At 34.2% G+C, this 25676-nt stretch overlaps 1 protein-coding gene across 1 annotated transcript in view; it reads right to left on the minus strand.

Moving 5' to 3' along the window:
• Window positions 1–4007: 4007 nt before the first annotated feature.
• LOC149482626 (uncharacterized) overlaps window positions 4008–25676 on the minus strand; it is a 160619-nt gene continuing 138950 nt past the window's right edge. Inside the window, exons 3-14 of the mRNA XM_089703233.1 lie at window positions 21486–21620; window positions 20869–21046; window positions 12634–12885; window positions 12061–12309; window positions 11548–11807; window positions 10984–11125; window positions 10435–10575; window positions 9944–10101; window positions 9518–9588; window positions 6699–9421; window positions 6236–6388; window positions 4008–5850 (exon numbers count right to left, since the gene is read on the minus strand). Of these exons, the coding sequence (XP_089559359.1) occupies window positions 5596–5850; window positions 6236–6388; window positions 6699–9421; window positions 9518–9588; window positions 9944–10101; window positions 10435–10575; window positions 10984–11125; window positions 11548–11807; window positions 12061–12309; window positions 12634–12885; window positions 20869–21046; window positions 21486–21620 (4717 nt within the window). The 3' untranslated portion in view covers window positions 4008–5595. The remainder of the gene's footprint in view (window positions 5851–6235; window positions 6389–6698; window positions 9422–9517; window positions 9589–9943; window positions 10102–10434; window positions 10576–10983; window positions 11126–11547; window positions 11808–12060; window positions 12310–12633; window positions 12886–20868; window positions 21047–21485; window positions 21621–25676) is intronic.

Consider the following 25676-nt stretch of genomic DNA (forward strand, 5'->3'; position numbering starts at 1 on the left):
GCAAAATGATGGTCAGAACGCTGATACCGGATACCTTAAGATACTGTAATATAAAATATTATAGTATCTTCACCGTGTGTGACGCGCTTAAGAGATATATCGAATTCGGAGGTTCCAGACAACAAAAAAATTGAGTAAAATTTTATGCTGGATAAGTCATAAGTACCACATTAAAATAGCAACAGTGTGGAAAAGAAAAACCAATCAACAGAATTTCGTACGAACATGTTTTTTTTAATTAAATACATATTGTAAATTAACATTAAGAGCCCCTTGTACTGAAAGTTTAGGCATTTTAGGCACTGAGATGGCTCGCGCCCGCGTTGCGCAGGAGCCGGCGCGGCATGAACTCCGGTGACCTATGAAGGCGGGCGATTATGCCACAGTATAAATAAATCAGTAGTTCGATTTTATTTGCTATCGTAGGAATGTTGTTGATAAATAAATTTACTACTTATCCTATACCATTAAACGAGCAATATTTGCATATTTATATATTTGTTTGTATATATACAGTGTGGAAATTTTCGATGTGCCCTGAATGGAAAGTACTTGAAATACTAGGGATAGCAAATTTTTCTGAAAGGAAACATTCCTTTTTCAAATTTTATTTTATTATTCAAATCGATAGAAACAATATAAAAGATAATTTATTGTTAATTTCTCGTAAAAATTTTTTGGTCTATTTTATACATACATTTAAAGTTTAAAATGAAACTCTCGTTCTGGATACATTAATTTATTTTCTTCTGAAAATATTGGTAATAATAATTAAAAGTAAAACAAATAAAAAAGGCAAAATAATAATTGAATATAAGTATGTAATAAGTAAGTTAGTGTATTCAACCAACTTAAAAAAGTGTGACTATTTTACAACAATTTGAATAATAATCAATTAATGATTTGTATTATTGTATACAATATCGAAGCTTTTTAAGAAATGTATAAAATACTTTTTTATGAATTATTAATTATTATCATACATCATAATATTATGTTACCGGCAATATATTAAACCCTTCTTAGTAAATGTATGTTATTCCGAGAAACGGTCGGAATGAAATAAATTATATTCGTCACATTACCTATGATATCTTTAAATCTGAACTTTTCCTAAGTAGCAAACTACTGATTTATTTATACCGTGACATGCTCGCCGTTTACTCGCCGCTCGGTTCTAATACGCGAGCGGCGACTGCAACGTGGTCGGGAGCAAAACTAGCACAGGTCCTCCTTCGATGACGTCCGGCTGGACTCTGGCGGCACTGACGTGGTGCGCGCGAGTCGCATTTTACGTATTATATTTTATATAGAAAAAAATAAGGGCTAAATTAAAAATCTATCCAAAAATTTCCCTGTAAAACCTGATTAGTAAATGAAATGTCAAATTTTCATAAACATAGCGTTCCCCTAATTCTCATAAAACTGATTATGCTTTTAAAATCGATGTTACTTCTGATTTTTTTTTGATCGAGTCAAATGTTTAATATTGTGTTTTTATCCAAAAAAGTCACTAGATCAAACGTTTATCTGTGCTATATATTTTTTTAGGATTTTAAATATGATGATTTCTATCCAAAAACCATGATTTAGAAACATACATTTCGGAGCAGGGCCCCTTAATAATTATGCATTTCGCCATTTCAATAAGAAGCAGATTCATACCAAATTTCAAGATTCTCCGGAAATACCTACCCTGTAGGTTTCATTTCTTTTTATCCTTATCCTTATATGTATAATTATGAACAGCATTTATTATAAAATTACATATATACCTTCGTATCTACCTATAGGTACCACGCCAAAGATATATCACATTTTCATATCTTAGCTGAGCTGGCTGTGGTCACCGACTTAATAATTGCACTATTTCTGTTCATCTTGTTTCGTAAGATCATCTCACTCACTAGTTTAGAGATCTGCAGGAAATATAATTTGACACAATCTGATGCAATACTTAAATAATTTGGAAAATCCAAAAGTGCACGCCTCATAATTTTTTTTAATAAATATTTATTAATTATTATTTTTGTTTATTTAATAACAATTAAACCACATAGAATCAGACCCTGAAAAATGAAAGGGTTCTATTCCTGAGCATACTCAAGCGTAAGAGAAAAAAAAAGACTCGATTAGTAAAGTATTTCGGTCGCTATCGTGTTAACAAGAAAAAGGATCCGCACATACAGACACACGGACGTCCAAGACAGAACTTTTTTAAACTGTTTTTTAACTAGTTTAAATAACAAAAATGACATCAAAAATATCATGAACGTTAAAAATAGTGTTTTTTCTTAATATGTGTGTGTATGTATTATCTTACAAGTGCAATGTATGATACATAAAGACATTTTAAGTTTGAAAAATCAGATGTTTTGCGCGAAGTGACAGTAGTACCCACCTCAACGCTTCGCTTATGAGGCGTGCAATATAATTACGTGCATTTATATACTTTTTTATAATTTTAAAAAAGTAGGTAGATACTTGGCATTTAATAAAAGATATATTTCGTGCAAAAAAACCCACGTACATTTGTGCGAAGTCTCAAGTACAATACTTTCTAACTAATTACATCTATAATTACATAATAGCATAAGTTCGTATGATACTAGGTCTATCATCCAGGTACCTTCCAAGAACAACCGCGGGATTAACATAGTTCTTCTTGCGCGGTTTTAACGTAGTTTACCTAATGCTTCTTAAATTATAACATACGGAACCATACAAGGCAAGTATTAGACACAGGCTTCTATTTGCAATAGACCGGTCCGCGTCGTGTGAGAATCCTGCGCGCATCCTGATGACAAATGTATGTATGTAATAAAGTTACGTTTTTTATCTGTAGTACAATGTAGGTACTTATGATAGGACGTTAATTAGTGGCTCTTATTTTTGTTCTAAGGGCCGATTTTTCAATGCTTGGATAAAACTTATTCGTCGAATAATGTATAAAACCACCATATTAAAAACGTATTCTAATTGCCCGTATTTGACAGTTTACGTGACATTTTAATATTATTGTGTAATACTTTATTGGACGGATAAGTTTTATCCAAGCATTGAAAAATCGGCCCTAAGTGTAAAAAGCCAGTTTAAAATTATTTTTATTTTTACATAAACATATCTAATGTTTATGTAAAAATAGTAATAGTAAAATATATACCTAACATTGTTTTAGAAGTCTTAAGATTGTATGTAAAGGATGCCTATGTAAAGATGTAGAGCATTCTAAAGGTAAAATAAATTTTATATTAAATCGTTAACACACAAAAAATCAAATCTTTCCTCTTTACAAGAATATAATGAAATGAAAATAAAATCCGACAAAATATGTTATAGGAAATACAATATACCTATAATAATCATTATTTTATTATTATAAGTAAATAGTATTTTCTACAGAGTACTTGCAGGGAACATTTAAAAGTAGTTGGTGTACACGACTCATTTGTATATTTGGTATTTACTGCTTTGTTACAAACAATTCTTATGCTAATTTTCAAACCGTCTGTTCTCCCATTATGTTGACACCTGAGTCACAGTCCAAATATATAAATAATAAAAATAATAGTTAAAAAAAAACTAAAAAACACACTTTTTATAGAAAACCGAACTAAAAATAGAAAATTTTATCAAATTAGTGTATTGTCATCGGTCCTCAATAAATCTACAAAGTTTGAACAAAATCTGGCCGTTTAAAGTGGGTCAAAATCGCGCCCAAAGAAGTCGGTTACAAACAAACATACAGGTGAAGCTAATATAAAGCGTGTAAAAAGAGGATGGTTCAGGTGAAACTATGGGGAAAAAACATTGGGAAAAATTGATACTTTTTTTGACTTTGGTTGGCTTAGATCTCAACCAGGATAAAAATGTACAGACTAAAGCAAAAAATAGCTAGATTTCACTAAATTAAAGCTAAAATTTCATTGATTAAAGCATATCAATCTATTACAAACTTTATTTTTATATTTTCGTATTTGTAGTAAAGGAAACAATAAAACAACGCATATACTGTAATTACTTTATTACATCAAATGCATAGCATTATGATATTTTAAACAATAAATAAATTGGTGTGATATATGTTACCTTGTATATAACGATTTAACTATAACATTAATCCTCATGTTTACGCATTAAATATAGTACATATATAAGTAATTTATTTTTTAGAGATATTAGAAAAAAAAATGCATAAAATGTCCCAAGGTTGTTAGAAACATTCCACAGTGCTGGTTTTATTTTTTAATTTGTGTTAAATTAAAATTAAAGCTAAAAATTTATTAATAATGTTTTGATTATCTGATAATTACTGACTCTTGTACTTTTGAGTCATGTAAAATAATATTTTCTAACTTGGGTATGACCATAGACAAATATACTCAAGGTATGACGAAGCCAAAATGAAGACAATCGGTTAAAAAAAATGTGTGCGTGTACCTACTAGTGTACACACGTAAGAAGTGAAACTTCTTTATGATCTTATTTTTCAAAAAATAATTTACTGTATGCAACTTTACAGAAATACGTCGTGGTAGGGATAAGAAAAAGATAATATTTACTATATTTAACGCGTAACCCTGGACTAATGAATAAAACATATTATTTTGAATAAATCTTTATGAAGTACATATGTTCTATTCACTCTAATAATAATACATTTCAATATATTATGTCAGTTTATACTTAATTTAAGTAAAGAAGGAATGAATAAGAAATGCTTTAGTTGGTTCTTGGAAAAAATATCTTTGGCTAAAGGAAAATTGCAAAATAAATTGTACTTATAGGTGACATTACAACTTTAAAATAAAATAAAAAAAAAAAACAAAAGCATGGTTCCCACAGACTATAAACTTGTGTAAAAAGATTTCAAATTAATTTTATAATAGCACCAATATTGAAATATCAGCACATCGCGTTTTTTATGCAGGCAATTATTATGCAAGAGTAATTAAACATTATAAACCAGCCAAAATAAAAAGTATTGCATTATTGTGGTATTTATATCAATTGCAGTTAATATTATATGCATTATGCAAGCATTTTAAAACGATATGGTTAGTTTTAGTAAGTTAACGCGCCGAGTTACAGCGCTAAAAGTTTAGAAAATATACATCGTAGATTATTTAAATATTGAGATATGTTATACAGATAATTATTTACTATGGTAACACTCCTACGGATTCAGACTGGTTAGCCGACGTTTTAAATGATGTCATGATATAGGAAGACCTGATCTTTATTCTACATTTCCTTAAACATTATGAAAATACATAAAAACGTCCGTCCAGAATTTATTGCAGATCCGTTCACCTTAGGCCATATAAATAAAATTTAAACAAACACATTAAAAGTTAACAATTAATATTAACGAATGTTAAAATTTACAAAACTACAACTTAACTAACAAAATGTCGCTACATTAATTATACAAACATACCTAAATTTATTTGGTCTCATTTTAGTAACGGTAATAAAAGAATGTACACTAAATCAATGTTACACGAATAATAATTTTTATTCTGTTGTGAGAAGCGGTTAATTATTATCTGTGGCGCAATGTTTTGGCGCGAGTTTGACAGCTGTCACCCGAGGTTACGGCGAAAACACGCGCAAACTTCTGAGTAGTGTTGCCAGAACATTAGCGAGGCATTCAGCGCGTAGAGCCAATTGTCCTTCTAAGGTGGAATTTTTGTCTTGGCCGTGACCTTGGGAGGCTTTTGTGTTGTGCTCATGAATGATTTGTGCCATTTCAGCACCAGCCAGCTCCTTGAAGGCCGCAGTCACATCGTGGACGCGCAGGACAAGATTACGCGTTTGTAGAGGCGCGGAGGTGTGTGTGCCGAGTGCCTGTAAAATAAATTAATTATAATAAAATAAATACGTGTACACATTTATAGTTCAACATTTGTTTTTAGAGAAATATTATGCTTTTTAACCAGCTCTTTAAATTTTGATTAAAGCACTGCTTATTGTTTAATTAATTTGCTTAATCTGCTCACTTTTGTTATTATCTTATTAGGATAAAAATCTAATCTATCAGTCATTTATTGTCTTAATATAAGTGTATACAAACAATCAACATTATTTTACTCGTAGCATGAAAAAGTAACAAACATTCATCACAATCCATCGAAAATAATCTAATGTCGAGCGATTACCACCGCCCATCGCAAATAATAAGTAATAGTTAATTTATAAGTATAACATGTCAAAGGAAGAATCAAATATATACCTGAGCAAGATCAGCAAGCCTCCTCAACGGCGCCAAGCAGTCAGCGAGCGCTGATGCTGCAGTGGTTCCACTGTTCCCGCCCAGAGCTCCCACTAGCGTGCGAGATGTTCCCACAAGGGATACTGCACACGATGTTAACTCACTACGAGCGCGCTGTTAAAGACAATTATATTTTTTATTAATTCAAGATGAGATAAATTCTGTTTATCATATTGTTCTTATAGATTTTAGTTAGTAAAATATTAATGTAGTTGGAACGGTATGTCTTTATACTTTGTAGTGTTAAGCAAAATAGTTCAAAGATTCTGTAGAGAACACAGTTTTTGTAATTGCATAAAATGTTAAAGCTCTAAAGTTTTCTAATGCGTATGTTAAGACTAGAGAACAACCTCTACAATAAAATAAGCTATAAAAATGTGAAAGAGATAATAGTGCACGTTATAAATAAACAATTAGAACATACCTGAAACTTAACTTCATCTATATCTTCACCACCACCGTGAGCATGCTGATGCGAGCACTTCTGGGCCACCTGGTGCAGCCTCTGCAACAGCCCGTCCACCGCTACTTCAGTCTTACACAAGAGATTCTCTATAGACACGTGTCCGTTGTTCCCAGCCTGGAATTCCGGAAACTTCACCGTCGGAGGCGATGGAGGCGTCGGAATATCATCCACGACTTCATCCTTAAACCGCACGTGGTTCTGACTCTTCGTAGTGGGACTGGCGCTGTCCTTCCTAAAAGGCTTTCGTTCGGAAAGAGGAGGACTGAACACTCTCTGATCGCTGCACGGCGCACCGTTCAAGAGGTCAGGCCGGTTGCTAAAACGGCGATTCATTTGCGGCGAACATAACGACAAAGCTGTCATGTCTTTGTTCTTTAATATTGTGTTTTTCGTCTCCGAATTCGAGCGCACGTGACGATTTTGCAGCGTCATAGAACTGTAGGTTTGTGTCGAACGTATACTTGTTTCTTCGTCAGTTAGTCTACTTTCTAATTCGAGATTTCGGTAGGTGTTAAGGTTTCTTTGGAAATGTGGTGAGCCGATGCTCGCGTGGCGTTCCATCCGCACTGGTGACAGTTTCTGTGAAGTTTTCATTCGTAAAACCTCTATACTTGGTACTGGAGGTAAAGGGGGTTTTTTAGGTGGTAACATGATCGGAGGAGGGGGTGAGAGAACTCTGTTTTCTAATCGGGGTGGTACTTGCGGCGGGGTCTGTTGCTGAGTTTCATTAATGTCGCAAACCACTTTATAGTTTAACTTTCTATTATTTAAAGTGCTAAAATGGTTATTTGGTATTTCGACAGCTGTTAATTCGTTGTTTGTACAGGTAAAGGAGTTGGATCTGGGACGTGGTGCGGGAGTGGGGGGTGTTTTAGGCGGTCGTTCGGGAGGCTTTTTAATTTCGACACTTTTTCGTCGTGGAGGAGGTCGCACTTCACAAACATCAGGCATTGAATCGGAATTATGTAGGTTACCATCAATTTGTTCAGTTTCATCGCTATCTTCATTCTTACTTTTATCTTTACTACAGCATGAAAACATACCTTTTCTCTCCACGGTAGGATATTCTATAACATGTGCGTTTCCGTTGACTTGCTTTTCGCCAGATATACTTTTTCTTTTTCCTTTGGGAGAATCCGATTTTGTTTTGCCTTGACTACTACTTTTATCTTTTAATAACAGACTATTTCTAGCGTCACTTAAAGTTTTAGCAGTAAACATATTCCTAATCTCACTAACGGTTAACGCTCCTCTTACTACTTCACCATTAGCAGGTTTCGCATCACTGGTTCCATTTTGTTCATTTTTCTGGTCAATTAATTCAAGTTGATTTACATATCCATGGTCTTTTTCTAAATTAGAGGAGCTTGAAGTTGGTGGCGGAGGAATAATATACGACATAATTTCTTCAGGAGTGAGCTCAATTGCTGGCGTCACTTTAACTGTAGGTGGTTGAATCGTAACATTTGCTAAAAATTCTTCTAATTCATTTGCTTTTGGACTACTATCTGTTTCGTCCACGTTGTTGTCATCTGCAAATGAAGGCGGAACAACTGGTAATATTTGAGGCACTTGTGTGGCGCAGTCTAATTCGTCGGGCGTTTGAGGGGGAGGTATTAATGTTAAATCTATAAGCTCAGCGTCGTTGTCTATTGATTCTTGGAAGAAAAATGGTAACTCTGAAGCGTTATCCTCTCTGTTACTTTTTTCTCTAAGCTGCTTAAGGTATTCCTTTAAATTTGGTTCTTTATTGTCATTTGTGTTTGTAGCATCTGGACTCATTAATCCAAAACTAGTTCTAACACTCTTATTAACTGGTTTGTTAAGATGTTTTCGTACAGGACTACTAGTGGGCGTGTATGAAGAATCATTGTCACTTTCAGAGTAAACCATATCATTATTGAGAGCCAATAGAGCATCAGTCAAACCACAGTTATTCAAAATGGCACTAAGACCTTGCGATTGTCTTTTTGTTAAATCGTTAACATTGTCTTTGTTACTTTCAGGCACACTTAATACGCTTAAACCCTGATTAATTGTTTCAGTTAGTAACAATAAAGAATCACTATGCTTAAGTATGCCGGGTGCGTCATCCGCAGCAGACATTTTACTATTGATAGATTCAGTATCGCTTTCAATTTGATCTACACTTGTTTCTTTGCCTACCAGTTCGTCTCTTATTGTACCATTTTCATTGTAAACATCACAGTTTTGAGTCAAGTACTGTTCTGAATTTTCAACCAGCTTTTGCATTTCCGCCACTCTTCTTAATACTGCTTCATTTTTCGCTTCAACCAGCCGCGGATTGTTAGCGCTTTCTAATAGTTCCATGGACAAAACGCTTTGTAGATCAAAGCCCATGCCATCATCTAGGAAACATGTGTCATTGGGATCGAAGAGCCTAAAGCTATCGTTTCGTTTGCATTTCTCGAAGTGTAATTCGGGACCAAAGTTTGATTTATCATATCCTAATAAAGGACTAGAGTTATTGCTATTATTTCTGTTAGCAATATTCGAGTTCATGTTGGTGTCGAGAGATTTTGATTGGTCGGGCGTGGAGTGGTACGGCGGAGGCATTGTGAATATCGCGAAGTGCTTTTTAGAGTTCGACACGGGATCGTCGTAGTACAAATAACTCCATTTTGCTGGGACCACGTTGTGTTGTGATAAATATGGCGGCGCTGGAATAGTATGAATGAGAATTGATTATCATGCATATTGCAACACAGTTAATGATAAATGTAAATGATTGATATGGTTGAAATGAAAATATTTACCTATATCTTCCGTCATTGGTTCCCTTTCCTGTTCAACGGGTAAGTCCTTACCAGTTGCAAGTTTGTAATACCTTGAAAAAATATTATGCATTATTATTTTGTTCACTGTATAATTAAATAAATAAATAAATAATTTTATATCCAAATTAGCTTTCAACATATTTTGTAAAATTAAAATGTAGCGCCTGTCCGTCTGTTCGACGTTCGTGATAAACTATTAACTCTGGACCGATTCTTTTTTCGTAAATGGAGAGCTTGGTTCTCAAGGAAGGTTCCAGCATAGTATTATATTAAATGTGTTTTTAGTATACAGTTTGTTAAGTTGTATCTACGAAAGCTAGTTCCATAAACGAATTTATTTATATTATTTGAAACAATTGGATTAAATAGATCTATTAATATTAGTAATTGACCAAGATGTCATACCCAGCGATAACAAGCGGCATTTCGCCAGCGTCCCTTTCATCCATGAGCAGCGCGAGCACGCGGTCCCGCTGCAAAAAGATGGCGACCTCCGAGCTGCTGCTGCACTCGCTCTTCACTCGGATGCTCTCTACCTCTTCGAGAGATGCTATGGATTGCGGCTGGAAATTTAAAAATGGTTAAATAAGCAGTTAATAATATGAAAGGGAGAGAGGTGTTATTAAGGATTAATATTTGCATAATTTGAACAGAAACATAACCGCCAATAACTTGAAGAAATTTTCAGAAATAGTTAACATTGCTATATGAAAATATTAACTACTATATGAAAATTAACAAAAGATTTAAAAAAAAAACACAAGTTGAACAACCTATAAAATGACTATTTATCTAAGGGCTAATTTAGATGATCAAAATTTAATTACGCAAAGAACGTAATAATCGCATAAGAAATGAAAAAGTACCATAAATTAATTACAATACATTATACTGACCACAGAGTTCCCTCTGCCAACAATCTGGCTCAAGCCAAAGCGCGGTGACACCAGCAGAACTCGCTCTGGTCTGCTGCTGCTGAAGCATTTGGCTCCGTAGCTCGGGAGACCACCCACTATGTCTAAATAGTGGAGTTTTGCCTGGAAATGTAATTTCATATAAAGTAAAAGCAATTCACGGAGATAGTTTTCTTTTTTGTTACATAATATTATCATAACTGAAAACTTTTAACTCATGCTTTTATCCTTTCTACTATTAACATGTACTAACTAGGTATAAGTTTTCTTATAAATGAGAATGCAAGCACTGAGAATTATTTTATACGTAAGTACTAAACTTTTTATTCATGAAGTAGGATTTTAAAATATCCACAGGCGTCTATTTTTCCGGTTTCATATTTAACAGGCGTAATCTTTGTTTCTTTTAGTGATTATATCCTCTTTGGTTTCTTTATTGAATTGTGTAAGAAAGAGTATTGTTTCTTAACGTTAGTTTTGTACAGTTTATTAGATAGCTAATTGTGCGGATATAAGCTTATCAATATTTACCTGTAACTGCGTAAGTTGCCGCTGACTGCCCGTCATCTGCGCATTGAGTTTCAGAAAGTGCGCCACAAGACGTCGCAGCTCCTTCCTCTTCATGCTTTCTAGAAGACTGCTCGGAACGAACCGCTCTAGACCGAATTCTCGTCTGAAATAAATTGAAACAAACTTTAAGTCGCGTTTTCATTTAGATTTCTTTCAGTGCCTTTTCCCGTCGTAATAATGTAGCATTTAGGCCGATTCATAAAGCTCTATATTGAAAAAAAAATCATACAATATATGAAGAAACTTGCCATTTTACAGTACAAGCTGAAGTCCGCAGTTTTTTTACGTTTGTCCATTTCCATCATAAATTCTACTCATACAATTATTATATTTTTATCTACTTACTCAACAGCCTTAACAGTCAATTTCGCTGGCAACATATTATTATGCGCCAACGCATGCTGATGTATATGCAGTGCTGCCAACCGCAGCGCGACTTCTGGCTGCAGTTCTGGCGCGAAGCGGTCCTGGGCGACATCATTGCTAGATCATAAATTCTACTAACACAATCTTATATCAACTTACTCAACAGCCTTAACAGTCAATTTCGCTGGCGACATATTATGCGCAAGCGCATGCTGATGTATGTGCAGTGCTGCCAACCGCAGCGCGACTTCTGGCTGCAGTTCTGGGGCGAAGCGGTCTTGGGCGACATCGTTACAGCACTGCATGTACAGGTAGTCGAGCGCCGCGAGGTCTGTTTGCGCAAGGTCGGCTGCGGAGCTCGGCATGAAGACAATGCGGTAGAGACAGCGCATCTTGTGCGAGCCAGGACGGGAGGCGATCTGGAAATAGTTTTAAAGCTTTTAAAGCTAATTCACAACTACTTTTTGGTGTGCGTATGTATGTAAATTGTAAAATCTAAATATCTATATTCTTCTATGCCTTTGGATGGAAGTCAGAAGATCACTACTAAATGACAGTAAAATGCTACTAGTAAAGCGAACAGGAGAAAGTCAGGAGTCAATTCCTTTTTGAAATGTGGGTACATACATCTAAGCAAGTTTCATCTAATAAATAATATAACTTTCTACTCACTCTAGCTAAAGACTCCTTAGGGTCCAATAGCGTCAACTTATTCCGTCTCAAGCTCTTCACATGCTCCACCACAAGGCTGAAATGCTCCTCCGCGGTAATGCAGAGCTTATCCTTCAAACTGGTGACCACATCAGCGACGGTGGTTGTCGCGTCGTACTTGAAGGATTTGGTTTGACCGTTTTCCAGGAACACTTTGAGGACATTCGCCATAGGTGGCAGGCAAAGGTCGCCGAGTGAGAATGCTGATGGCTGGAATGGAAAAAGTGACTTCTTAGAATCAAGTTAAATTATTTAGCCTGGTTGATGTTAGGTATTGAACTTGTTTGAACTATACAGGACGAAATTATTTCGCTTGCATTCTTATTTAATAAATAATAAGTGATGATTTACTATGTAATAACAAATATTACGTACACAAATTAAATTTTATGTATTGCCACTGCATTTTTTGTTTAATTAATTCTCCGCTCGGCTTATTTCTGTCCTATTACAATAGTCATATATTATGAAGTTTTTCATGCAAATTTTGATTAATAGTTTCAGACAAATAAAAGCATCTTGTAACAAACATACCGGGTACATAGGAGCGCCATTCAGTTGCACAGAGTCCGCGAACCGCACCCTCGGAGGCCTGGCCCGCAACCTTGCGCGTTTAGCAGCAGACAGGAACGCAGACCGCCTTGCCGGGTTGCCGCTCCTCGCTGGCTGGCAGACGCGTAACGTGACCTTGTCGGAACACGCTCGTACTGCAGAGATGACATGCTCCCTAGCGGCCAGGCTCACGTCTTCTCCATTGACACACAGGATCTGGTCGCCGGGTTCGAGCTGGGAATTGTAAATTATGATTCATGATAAATGATAAATTAGAAGGAAGGCTATAATTGTTTACTTTATTTGGAAGAGATTTCTCGCATTATGAGTTACGTGGTTCTCTATGTTTTCTATAACGAGGATGTCAAAAGCCACATAAATTTCAAATATTATGTTCTTCAGGCGAATCTTATTTACATTAAATAATATTTAAATATGCTCACAACATGTATATTTATTTAAACAACACTGTACTGCTCATATTTTATGAGTTACATCACAATAAAAGTTATTGTTTCAGTTTTTATTGTAAAAGGTCTGCAGACTGAAGGAAAGCTTTTTATGGACTTCCATTTTAAGTTTTTTTTTGCCACTTGACTGATTTAATTTATGCTATAATAACACAACCGACATAACTTCCATGTACCTACATTAGATACACATTCGTAGGCTAAAAACGGGGGTTCGAATCCCGCCTCATGATTCTCATTTATAATAATACTAAAATTAAATATCAAATTCATGATAACTTTTTCAAAATGATCAAAAACTCATTATAATTAAATTCTCCGGCTCCTAAATACCGACTATGACATACAAAGTTTCCAATTGCAAAGTTTAAAGCATTTTGTACGTGCTTTAGAAGTTTTTAATCTGACTTTGTCCTGTGCAGTTTCGTCCAATATGCTTATTATTCAGGGACATGCTACAATTTATAGAGTGAAAAATAACTAACTTACCATAGCTTTCGGGTACAAAATAGCGGACTATAGTCCGCATGTAGTTATTCTTAGTTTTGCCCAGAATCAATTAGATATTGTTTTCATATAAGATTAACATTCATTCCAACTCTTCATCAGTCTGTCTGTCAACCTACTGTGACAAAGACGTTCTTACCGTTAAATTTCTCGAAAAAGTTAAACTTTTACATCATTGCACAAACACTTTAATATTATATCCAGTTAAAAGTAAATTCAGTGTTAAGTTCGAACATTCATACGTAATTGACGTATTGACCAGTGTATATTCATACGAACACTGCCGGCGATTTCTTATCTACACAACATCATCACCAGTCCGTGCAACTTCCGAGATTACAAACCCTTGGTATGGATAATTTATGCAAACGCTGCGATGATAATGTTTTGGATGGTGCCCAGTGCTCACTTTGCCGCATGACATACCACTTCTACTGTGTCAGCTTAACGGAGATTGGTTGGCGACGGTTGGGTAACAGGCAATCATCATGGACGTGTCCAGACTGCAGAAAGAGCCCGCAACCAATTAATACCGTTTCAAAGAATATTACTGTGCATGAAGAGCCAGCGTCTTATCAAGTTCAACTTAATAGAATAGAAGAGATGCTCGCACCATTAACCTCCCTGCCGGAGAATGTATCTCAATTGCGTTTTGAAGTAAACGAACTAACTACAAAGTTTAATGCCAATGTTATGGAGGAGATTTTCACTAGACTAGCCGACATTGATCTGAAATTAAATATGGTAGAATCCCTAAAAGACGAGTTAAAAAAGTCTAAGGCTCAAATAGTAAGTTTAGGCAGTCAAATTCAGAATATTAATTCAGAACTTGCAAAAAAAGATATCATAATCTCAAATCTCGAGAAAAAGGTTTCTGTTATCAACTTAGAACACCAAAATACGCAGCAAAAATCACGTTTTTTAAACGTAGAACTGGTGGGCATTCCAGAAAAGTCGAATGAAAATTTGGTTGAGATACTTCTACATCTATCTTCAACTATCGGGTCCACTCTTGCGCAAGAAGACATCGAGTTCATTACGAGGGTGCAGTCGTTTCGACAAAAACAAGGTCATCCTAGGAAAATTATCGCCAAGCTAAAAAACAGAAGGTGTAAAGACGATCTATTGGCTAAATTCAAATTATTCAATAAACAGAAGGGACTAAACGCGAGTGATCTCAACTACACCGACAACGCGACAAAAATTTTTGTTAACGAACATCTTACAATAGCAAATAAAATCCTATTGAACAACTGCAAACTTCGCGCAAAAGAATACAATATTAAATACGTTTGGGTGAGAAACTGTATTATTTATGTTCGTCGCAACGAAAAGTCTCCACCAAAAGCTATTAATTCGGAAAATGATTTGTCGGATTTTTTAGGCAAATCTTAAAATGTAAACTTTTGTTCATATGCCACTTGTTACGTTTCAAGATTAATTTCACGAGGTTAAGATATACCAGTTCACTTTACAATTTTACCACACACATAATTATATTACACTATAACTTTCTACACATACACAACTTAAAATATAATTTTATGAATTTTGAAACTTTTACAATTTTATATCTATTACTTCATTATACCAAGTGTTTATCACCCCGGTTAGCCTGTCCACATTTTAAAACACCGCATAGTTATAAAGCACTATTTCAAACTACCCTCAATATTATGATTTATTTGTGCACAATGTATTTTTTAATGATACATTTACTTTTTATTATATTTATATCGTACTACAACATTTTAAAACATAAAGTAGCACCGAAATATACTTTGCGTAACCACGACATTCTTGATATATTATTATTCTCTCGTCAGCGTTTATTTTATTTATTTTTATTCTTAACTAATTACAATGGTAGTATTAAATTATCTTAGGATTTATTATCAGAATGCTCGTGGTTTGCGCACTAAATTACATTTACTTTATAAAAATATTGAAAATAGTAGTTACGACTTGTTAATTTTTACTGAGAGTTGGCTTTGCGATGGTATATTGAACACAGAAATCTGCAACAATAATAATTACGACGTTTTTAGATACGACCGAAAACATAAAAAGAGAGGTGGAGGAGTGTTAATTTGTGCCAAAAAAAGTCTTTCGGCTTTTTGTCATATTACACTTTGCACACAATCGGAGAGTATTTGGCTAACTATTCCAAAATCCTCTTTTAATATCAGTTCACACTACAATAGCAAAGATTTACACATTATAGCAGTATACATACCACCTAATTCTGACGCTCCCCATTTACTCAAAGACTTTGATAACGCCTTAAAGGATTTTTACAGTAATAATATTAATGACAATTTTTTAGTTACCGGAGATTTCAATCTTCCTTTTATTAGTTGGGAAAATGACAACTTTAATATATCAAAACAATGCAGCTCCGAACTTTATAACTCTGCTTTGAATTTACTAGGCACATTTAACTTACTGGGTTTACAGCAATACAACTTTTTTCAAAATACATGCGGTAATATTCTGGACCTTGTTCTTTCTAATACCCACTTACTCTGTAGCATAAGCTCTAATCCGCTAGTAAATTTTGATCCTTACCATAGTCCACTCGAATGTATTATTAATGATTTATACATAAAACCTTTACAATGCAAAACCCGGGTGGTACGGAAATTTTTTAAGGGTGATTATGACATGATCAACTATAAGTTAAAAAATATTAACTGGCACGAGCTATTATATTCTGGCACTGTCAATGAAGCTGTTGATGCATTTTATAAGGTTATATATTCCTGTATTGACGAGTATATCCCTATTGTCAGACTTACGTCTCGGTACAATTATCCCAAATGGTATACACCAGCACTAATTAATCTTATTAAAGAAAAATCAAAAATTCATACTAAATGGAAAAAGTTTAATAATCCGTGCGACTATGCCGCTTTCTCTCTTCTCAGAGCCCGTGTTAAAAAATTGCAATTAGAATCATACAATAAGTATATACACCGTTGTCAAAATAGCATTATAAATTCACCGAAAGAATTCTGGACTTACATAAAAAACAAGCGGTCTGACCATAGTCTGCCGCAGACAATGTCTTATAAAGGGCGTCTATTAACAAACGGACAAGATATTTGCGACTCATTTAACGAATATTTCCGAAGCGTATTCCAGCCATGCGATCAATCAATCCCCAACTACGCTAAAGAAGCTAATATATCCGATAACCTTCATTCCATTGAGGTTAACGTGACTATACTTAAAAAATTATTTAAACAACTTCATCCTCGGAAAAGAGCTGGTACTGACGGCATACCTGCAATTTTTATAAGAAAGTGTGAATCTGGCCTGTTATCTCCCCTTTTAATATTATTTAAACGCTCTTTTTCGGAAGGTATTTTCCCTAACAGATGGAAAGAGGCGCAAGTCGTACCAATACATAAAAGTAAATCTAAAACCGATATAACGAATTACAGAGGAATATCAATGTTGAATATATTTGGAAAGCTTCTTGAACGTATTGCTTTTAACAACATATATTTTAGTGCTTCAAGATGCATCCCTAATAATCACCATGGCTTTATTAAATCGCGAAGCGTTATCACCAACTTGCTTGAGTTTACACATGACATAAACAGAGACCTAGATGACAATTCTCAAATTGATGTTATCTATACGGATTTTGAGAAGGCGTTTGATAAGGTGGATCACAATATTCTATTAATGAAACTTTTTGCCATTGGTATTAGAGGCAACCTCCTAAGATGGACGGAGTCCTATATAAAGAATCGAAGTCAAGCAACAGTACTAGGGGGTTACAGATCAGATTTTATTACAGTGACATCCGGTGTTCCTCAAGGTTCACATCTCGGACCGTTATTTTACAACGTATTTATCTATGATCTATATGAATGCTTTTTTAATTCTAATTTCCTCGTATTTGCCGATGACAAGAAGCTTTATAAAAAAATCTGCTCCATAGAAGACTGTCTCAAACTGCAAAGTGATCTCAATCGCCTTTCCCTTTATTACAAAAATAATAAAATATCGGTTAATATAAACAAATGTCAAATAATCACTTTTACACGTAAGAAGAACAATGTTATTAAATTTGATTATAGATTAAATGATGAAATGCTTCAAAGAACAAATCAAATTAGGGACTTGGGTGTTATCCACGACACAAAACTGTCACATAATGATCATGTCGAGTATGTCATGCAAAAAGCTTATAAAAATCTAGGATTCATACTTCGCACTAGTGATGCATTTAATGACATTCTATGTTTAAAGGTACTGTATTTCGCGTATGTACGTAGTGTGCTCGAATTTGCGAGTTCTATTTGGCGTCCAATCTATCGTTGTCATATTGAACGGCTAGAAAAAATTCAAAAAATCTTTGTAAAAAAGCTAAATTTTTTATGTCAGGCTAATCCAGCTGACTATCTCGAATCTTGTGCACTCCACAAATTAAATACCTTAGAACAGCGAAGGGATATTATTGATATGATGCTCTTTTATGATATTGTAAACAATAAGTTGGACTGCCCGAATATTCTCAGCAATATATCTATTCAGGCGCCATCGCTCCGCACAAGACACACACACTTATTCAGAGTACCGCATGCATCAACCAAGCATCTGCAACACTCAGCTCTTTTTCGTTTGCCAGATATATATAATAAGAAATTTTCTAATGTGGACATATTTAAGACATCTCGCTCAAATTTTAAAAAAGAAATCACTTTTTCCAATAATTCATAATAACTATTATATAATATAGGTTTCAGTACTTAATTTTTAGTTACTTAAAGTACATACATACATACTCTCATTCACACACTCACTCACAACAGACTACACACCATACCTACACCTACACTCATCACAATAGTATTTTGTTTATTATTTTAACGTATATCTTTTCCTCCTACTTTCTTACTCAATTTTCTTTGTCACATGTTTATTATAATAATTCTATTAATGGAATTCCTTTTTATTGGCGTATTGTTCAATTATTATGTAATTATTGTAAGAATAGCTGTAAGGAATCAGAAATAAATAAATAAATAAATAAATAAACTCTTATTAATAATAACAGAACCTACCAAGAAACAGACGTTTTACGTAAAATAGTATCTACTAATACATCCATACAAACTTTTGCATTTATAATTACAGGATCTTTCATGATTCCACTAAAATCCACCCACCCAGACATTAAAATCCAGCCATACAAACTTTCTCATATACCTACAACAGATGAATTTATTTAGTGTCAACCATAGTCAACATTTAGACTTATCATACAAACACTCTGCGAATCATCAGTCATGAATCTAACCAGATAAACGAATACATACATCCGTCCATCCATACAAACTTTCACCATTATAATCGACGTTTTTAGATAAAAGATGGGTGCCAATATACAGGGTGTCCCAAAAAGTAGTGATGAACGGAAGCTGGGAGGTAGAGGACCAAGAGGGCTATCCGAATCACCCCCATGTGTGTTATGCGAATTTTCGTATTTTCGGAGTTATGACGTTTTTTTCAATTTTTCATCTATCGCCGAGTACGATGAGATTTTTATTTATGGTGACGTGAATTAATGCGCTAGATGCTTGATTTTTTTGTGTGCTAAGCTGAAAGATAGGCCAATTCAGTATAGTAACATTTACTATCGTTAGATCTTCGAATGGAATAAAAAAAAGAATTTAATGCCAAGAAAGATAAAATTACCCAGTATGTTCATAACTTCAAAGGCCCATAAAAAAATAAAATCACATAAAAAAGGTTTTCCATTTGGCTATTAAAAACTTCCTCTATCGATCAGGTAGCTACCCTAAAAATTTCATTTTATTATTCAGAAGGCTTCAATAAAAAAATTGAAATCTAAATGTGGTAAGTGCAAAATTTTTATTAACTTGATGATCATTAAAACTAATAAATAGGTGTTTAATTACCAGAATTTTTTTAAAATAGCCCCGCTGTTGCTCAATGCAAGTGCGACATCACCGTAAAAAGTTGTCTTTTAAATGTCGGAATGCTCTTTTATCATTTTTAATGGTTTCTTCTGCTACTATGAATTTCCGGGTTATTTCGTCTAAATTGTGGCAGTCTCTCGTCTTTGTAGTATCCCCACGGAAAAAAATCAATAGGGTTTATGTCCGGAGATCGTGGAGGCCAGGCTAAAGGGCAAAAATACCCTGAAAGATGGATTGGTCGTTGCAGCCTGCGCATGCGCCGGTGACGCCTGCTTTAAAGCCTGGCCTCCACGGTCCCTCGACCTAAACCCCATTGATTTGTTTTAATGGGGATACTAAAAAGACCTCGGCTACTTGAGAGAATGCCACAATTTGGACGAAATAACCCGGAAATTCATAGTAGCAGAAGAAACCATTAAAAATGATAAAAGAGCATTCAGACATTTAAAAGACAACTTTTAACGGTGATGTCGCACTTGCATTGAGCAACAGCGGGGCTATTTTAAAAAAATTCTGGTAATTAAACACCTATTTATTGGTTTTAATGATCATCATGTTAATAAAAATTTTGCACTTACCACATTTAGATTTCAATTTTTAGATTGAAGCCTTCTGAATAATGAAATGAATTTTTTAGGGTAGCTACCTGATCGATAGAGCAAGTTTTTAAAAGCCAAATGGAAAACCTTTTTTATGTGATTTTATTTTTTTATGGGCCCTTGAAGTTATGAACATACTGAGAAATTTTATCTTTCTTGGCATTTAATTCTTTTTTTTATTCCATTCGAAGATCTAACGATAGTAAATGTTACCTTACTGAATTGGCCTATCTTTCAGCTTATCACACAAAAAAAATCAAGCATCTTCCGCAATAATTGACGTCACCATGAGTGAAAATCTCATCGTACTCGGCGATAGATGAAAAATTGAAAAAAAACGTCATAACTCCGAAAATACGAAAAATCGCATTACATACATGGGGGTGATTCGGATAGCCCTCTAGGTCCTCTACCTCCCAGATTCAGTATATCACTACTTTTTGGGACACCCTGTATTTAAAGACCTTACTTTCCTAACACAAGTCGAGGTCAGTCAGTCACATCTGACCAGCACAGGCCGTTGAGAGCCAGCGATGAAGCCGAAAAACAGATATACATGCATCCATCTATCCCTCTATACATACGTTCGCATTTAAAACAACAGTAGGTGGAAGCAAAGGTGCTTGTTTGCGACAAAACTATGGTTTAAGAGTTTCAAGAGTTAGTGGTTATATTACAAGTTACCTTTCCAACACTAGGCGAGTGGTCAGTAACAAATCTGACTAACACAGGCCGCTCCGACCCAGCTACGAACCCGAAGCCCAGCTCTGGATCCCGCTCAAGCACCACATCACGAGGCGCTGGTGGTGTCTCGTGGGATGTGCTCTCTGGAGCCACGTACGTGGTTGTTTTGTTGACGTGGCTGGAATTCGGAAGAACTTTGTTGAGAAGAATAATATTAAGTGTACGAGGATTGTTCCAGTTCGTATTATCCTTGATTTATGTCGATGTGGTAGCTAAAAGTATTGGTGTGAATAAATTATAGTCAATTATCGTTTTAGATTATTCCTATCTCTGCCTTTTGTTATTGGTAAAACATCATATTTTATAGGTACTTGCTGCCTCCTATATAATAGGTAGGTAGGTAATATTTCATTAAAATCACCTTACATAAATTAATTGATCTTAAAGAAAGGAAAGACGCAATGCCATTAAATAAAAACTACGAAGACATGTTACGAACATTTCAGTATTAAAGACATTTATAGAGAACAGCCTAAAAAATCTCTACAAGAAAAGCTAAACCTTCAACTTCTTTTAAATTTGAGGGTTAAAATGTCTCATTTATACTCATTACTCACTTGATATAATACGGTTTGCCCCTGCTGTCCAGGGCCTGTTCCCACCCATACGGAAGCTCCTCATCATGGCTACTGGGTTCTCTGCAGCACCAGCTCTCCACTGGTGGTAACCAGCTTGCTGTTCGCGTGATGTGACTGAAAAGATACACGATATATTAAAATCTATACAATATTTATAAAAAAAGAAAGTCGTGGTTGTTACACTATCTGTACCTAAATCATGAACAGCTGAACGGTTTTTAATCGTTTTGCTTTTGATAGAATTATATCCGTTTCGATTAGGAAATTGAAAAACAATCGAAGTCTTCTTTGTATTATAATCAGTAATAAATATTGTTATCGTTGACTTTTTTCAATAAGGACATAAACAACTGTTTAATTTGATCGTTAAATATTACTTTCTATAAATAAACGCACAAACTTTTTATAAATAGAATAGATTTACGCAAATTATTAATTTTATCCATCTCCTTTGGAATATCATCCTCGTTGTCATTATAATATCATCTGCAAAACAACAACTCGAAGTAGAAACAACATTTCTTAAAATACCGCACAATCAACAGCACTTAATTTTCTAAAAAAATTGCAGTTTACTGCAAAGCTAATTATTAAAAAAAATTTTCTTATAATACAACATTATAATAAACATATAATATAACAACGTAAAATCCAACACGCTCATAAAATTTAATTTTGATTCTCAGCTTAGTTCAGCAGCGGCAAGCAAGGCAATATGGCTCCCAGAGGTCATAACGAGCTTTTAAATATAATGTCTTCTTACATCTGGACTTGAGTTTCATTATTATAAAAGCTTCTTTAATTTATTTTAGACATATTTATGGAGTATTGTGTGTTGTTTGATCGATATTATTACTATGATTGACGGCGTATTATTTAGAAATGAGCTTCGGTTCTTGGGCTTACTCGCTAGAAGAAATGTAGACTGTATTATTTTCAAAGTCAAACCAACTCAAACATTTATTTATTCAATTAGACTTCTTCTAGAAGCACTTTTGAAACGTCATTACATATTTTTAACATTTACCACCGATTCGGAAAGCAGTATCTACGGAGAAGAACCGGCAAGAAACTCCATAAATTGTGGGCTAAATTCTATTTCAACTAATTAGATCAGTAGTTTCTGAGTAAAAGAGTAAAAACAAACCACTCTTTGATACATGATATGAAAATGATATTGGCATATTTTCATAGGAACTTAAGCGACATGAATAAAATTAGAGCTTTTACTCTACTTACGCGCTAAAGCCAGATTCGTACATTTTTTTGGATTTTTCTATACAAAACAATGGTCTATATACTAATTCATTTTATTCCCCTTTTTAGTCCAGTCCAGTATTAATTGCAAGGCTGCACATGGAAAAGAACACAGGGAACTTAAGTTCCATTCCATACACGCAAATAAGCAAAAGCTCAGTCTACCATATTAGAGGCACATTCATTTCTTTCCCATAAACTACTTACAAAAAATCGATAAATGTAATTTACCCTTTACCCTTCAACTGATAGACCGTACCTTATTACAATAAATGATGTATGAGTGTATATCAACAGCACACAATAACATTATTTGCAGGAACAATTGAAACACAATTGAATAGAAGGTAAATTGATCAGGAGGGTCTTTGGAATACGTGAAGATTTTCTAAATAGACTAAAATGGTAATATGCTCAAATAAAATGGTTTGTTTCAATTGGTGCAAACGATTTAAGGTTAGACGTTGTTAGGTATGTTTTGCGTGAAATGTGATTTTATTTTTTTTATTTTATCCGTCTGAAAATATGAAATTAACGTTTAAATTGGAAATAAAGGTGTAAAAGACTTATTATATGGGTGTGTAAGCCACACTGTTTGTTATTTCTATAACAATTAGATGCATTCTACGTAAAGTATTATAACGTAGAGCAATATAATAACAGAAACAGTCAGAAAGCTTTTCAGGAACAAAAAAATTACGCCATTTTTTTATTAGGTATGTTATCTTCATAACAATATAAATAAATGTTTTTATTGTAAAATTTCATATCTTTTGAATTCTAGAAATTGACTTCCAACGGAATAGTTAGGTATCTACATGTTAGTAGAAATTACAATTTAGATGCAATATTTCAATCGAATATCTTTTCAAATCATTTATGCGAGCTTTCAACTGAAATCTTCGTTCAACAAACTAGCGATGAGCAATCTTACCATAAAGTTTTCAAGATAGGAAAGCACCAATTACTTACATCGCTAGAAAGACTTCTCGATTCGATCTCTCTGATGTTGTTAAATTAAATCCTGCCTTTTCAATTGCTTTAGAAGAGGCTTTTATTTTAAGATAGCGAATTTATCGGTTCATTTGTTTTTGGCTTTTTGCTGTAGGTACTGTATTTAGAAGTTGGTAAGGTTACTTAAATGAAGTGTCGTGAAACACTTGATTTTACACTATAGATTTTATTGAAAATTGCACTTTGTCTAAAAAAATATTAACTGAATTTAGAAATATAGGGTCAATAATTAGATGATGAGTAGATATTATAGTTAAATGAAAATTTATACTTAAGTTCGATCCGCATTGGAAACTTCCAAAAACATATCGGCTCAAATACTAAAAACTACGAGTATTTTGCCGAAAAATGTAGAAAGCGCGAATCAAGCGCGAATTTACCCGCAAATGACACTAAAAAGTTCAGCGAATTCATAGCATAGTATATCCTTACTTAATATACATATAACAGGATATCGATTAGTAAAATATGAAATTCAATATAAGATAAGAGAAGTGGAGCATATAGTTTAGCCTTTAACAAAGTTAGTGCAGTAACCGGGTAACTTTGTGTGCATAATTCAATCGCTTGAGCTATCGACGATCGGGAACTGTGAGGCGAAAAGATATACAATATATTATATTATCTATTATTTTAGCATGGAAATAAAATTTAAGTTACTGTAATGTTTTAGTTTTGTTTTCTGTTCTCGTTTTTTTAGTTAGTTATTTTAGTAGTGTTATCCGCGAGGGCGCGGGGCTAGTGATCTGTACTACAGGTCTTTCACAGACCTATTTCAGACACTAGTCCTTCACAACGAACATGCTACATATATTTAGTTAGTTCGTAATAGTTTTTAAGTGGTGAAGGGTGGTGAAGATAAATGAACTTTTAATTTAATTTATTATTTATTAGTGGATTTTGGAAGTATTAATGTATCTATTACTATTATAATGTTTCTTTATTTATTTCTTTCTTTCTGTAATGAGAATGAATTAAAAAACGAACCAGAAACATATTTATCCTTAGAGACTTCCTGCCTATGTGTATCTTAGAATGTAATCAAAACAATAGTTTTTTACTTTTTAAAACAATTTACTCTCAATACCATTTCCTACTCATGTTCCTATCTGTAAGAATGCATAAATAAAATAAATATTTCGGGACAATTTTCACACACGGCACGATCTGATCCCATAGCTAAGCTTTCGCTTGTGTTAATGAAACCAGATGGCTGATAAACATACATAAGTATATAATTTTAAATAAATACTTATATAGATAATTAACACCATGTATAGTTCCATCACAATAATACTTTTTGCTAATTACTTGTTAAATGAAACATTACTTTCGTAATATCGGAGAATTAAAATGCTTCAGTGGCAGAGCACTAATCAACCACAAAACAGGAATTAACCGTGAGCTCTTATAGCAGTATTATATCCAGTGTAGGAAAGGGATGGCGCTATGCGACCTATATAGCGCTGTCCCTTTCCCGCACCGAAATAATACTGCTATAACATGGTAACTGGAAATAATACTGCTTTAACAGCATGGTACGGGGGCAGGCTGGGCTATTGTCCGGAACTGTCTTTGTTTCCCGGATAAAACGTTACCTTTATGGATAATACCCGGTAAATTATTTTTGAGGGAGTGAACTGGTTTTGTAATTATTTAGTGCGGTTTGAAGCTATTTTTAAATGTTTGTTGTTTGTGAATTATAAGTCTTATAAGTATGATAAAAATATATACAGGGTGGAAGGTTAAGATGGGGCATGAAGGGCAGGTACCTTAACCGTTGTAGAATGTAGCTACATGAAAACGTTCTTAGGAGACTATCCTTAAATTCTTGAGAAATTTTAATCTGCATTCACAGATTTTTGAAAAAATGTACGGTCAGCAAGGAAATCGGCAGTT

Source organism: Colias philodice, chromosome 14 (assembly GCF_061535455.1).
Source record: "Colias philodice isolate Cphi_HAF_F1 chromosome 14, ilColPhil1 Martin Lab GWU primary, whole genome shotgun sequence".
In the NCBI taxonomy this organism is placed as follows: domain Eukaryota; kingdom Metazoa; phylum Arthropoda; class Insecta; order Lepidoptera; family Pieridae; genus Colias; species Colias philodice.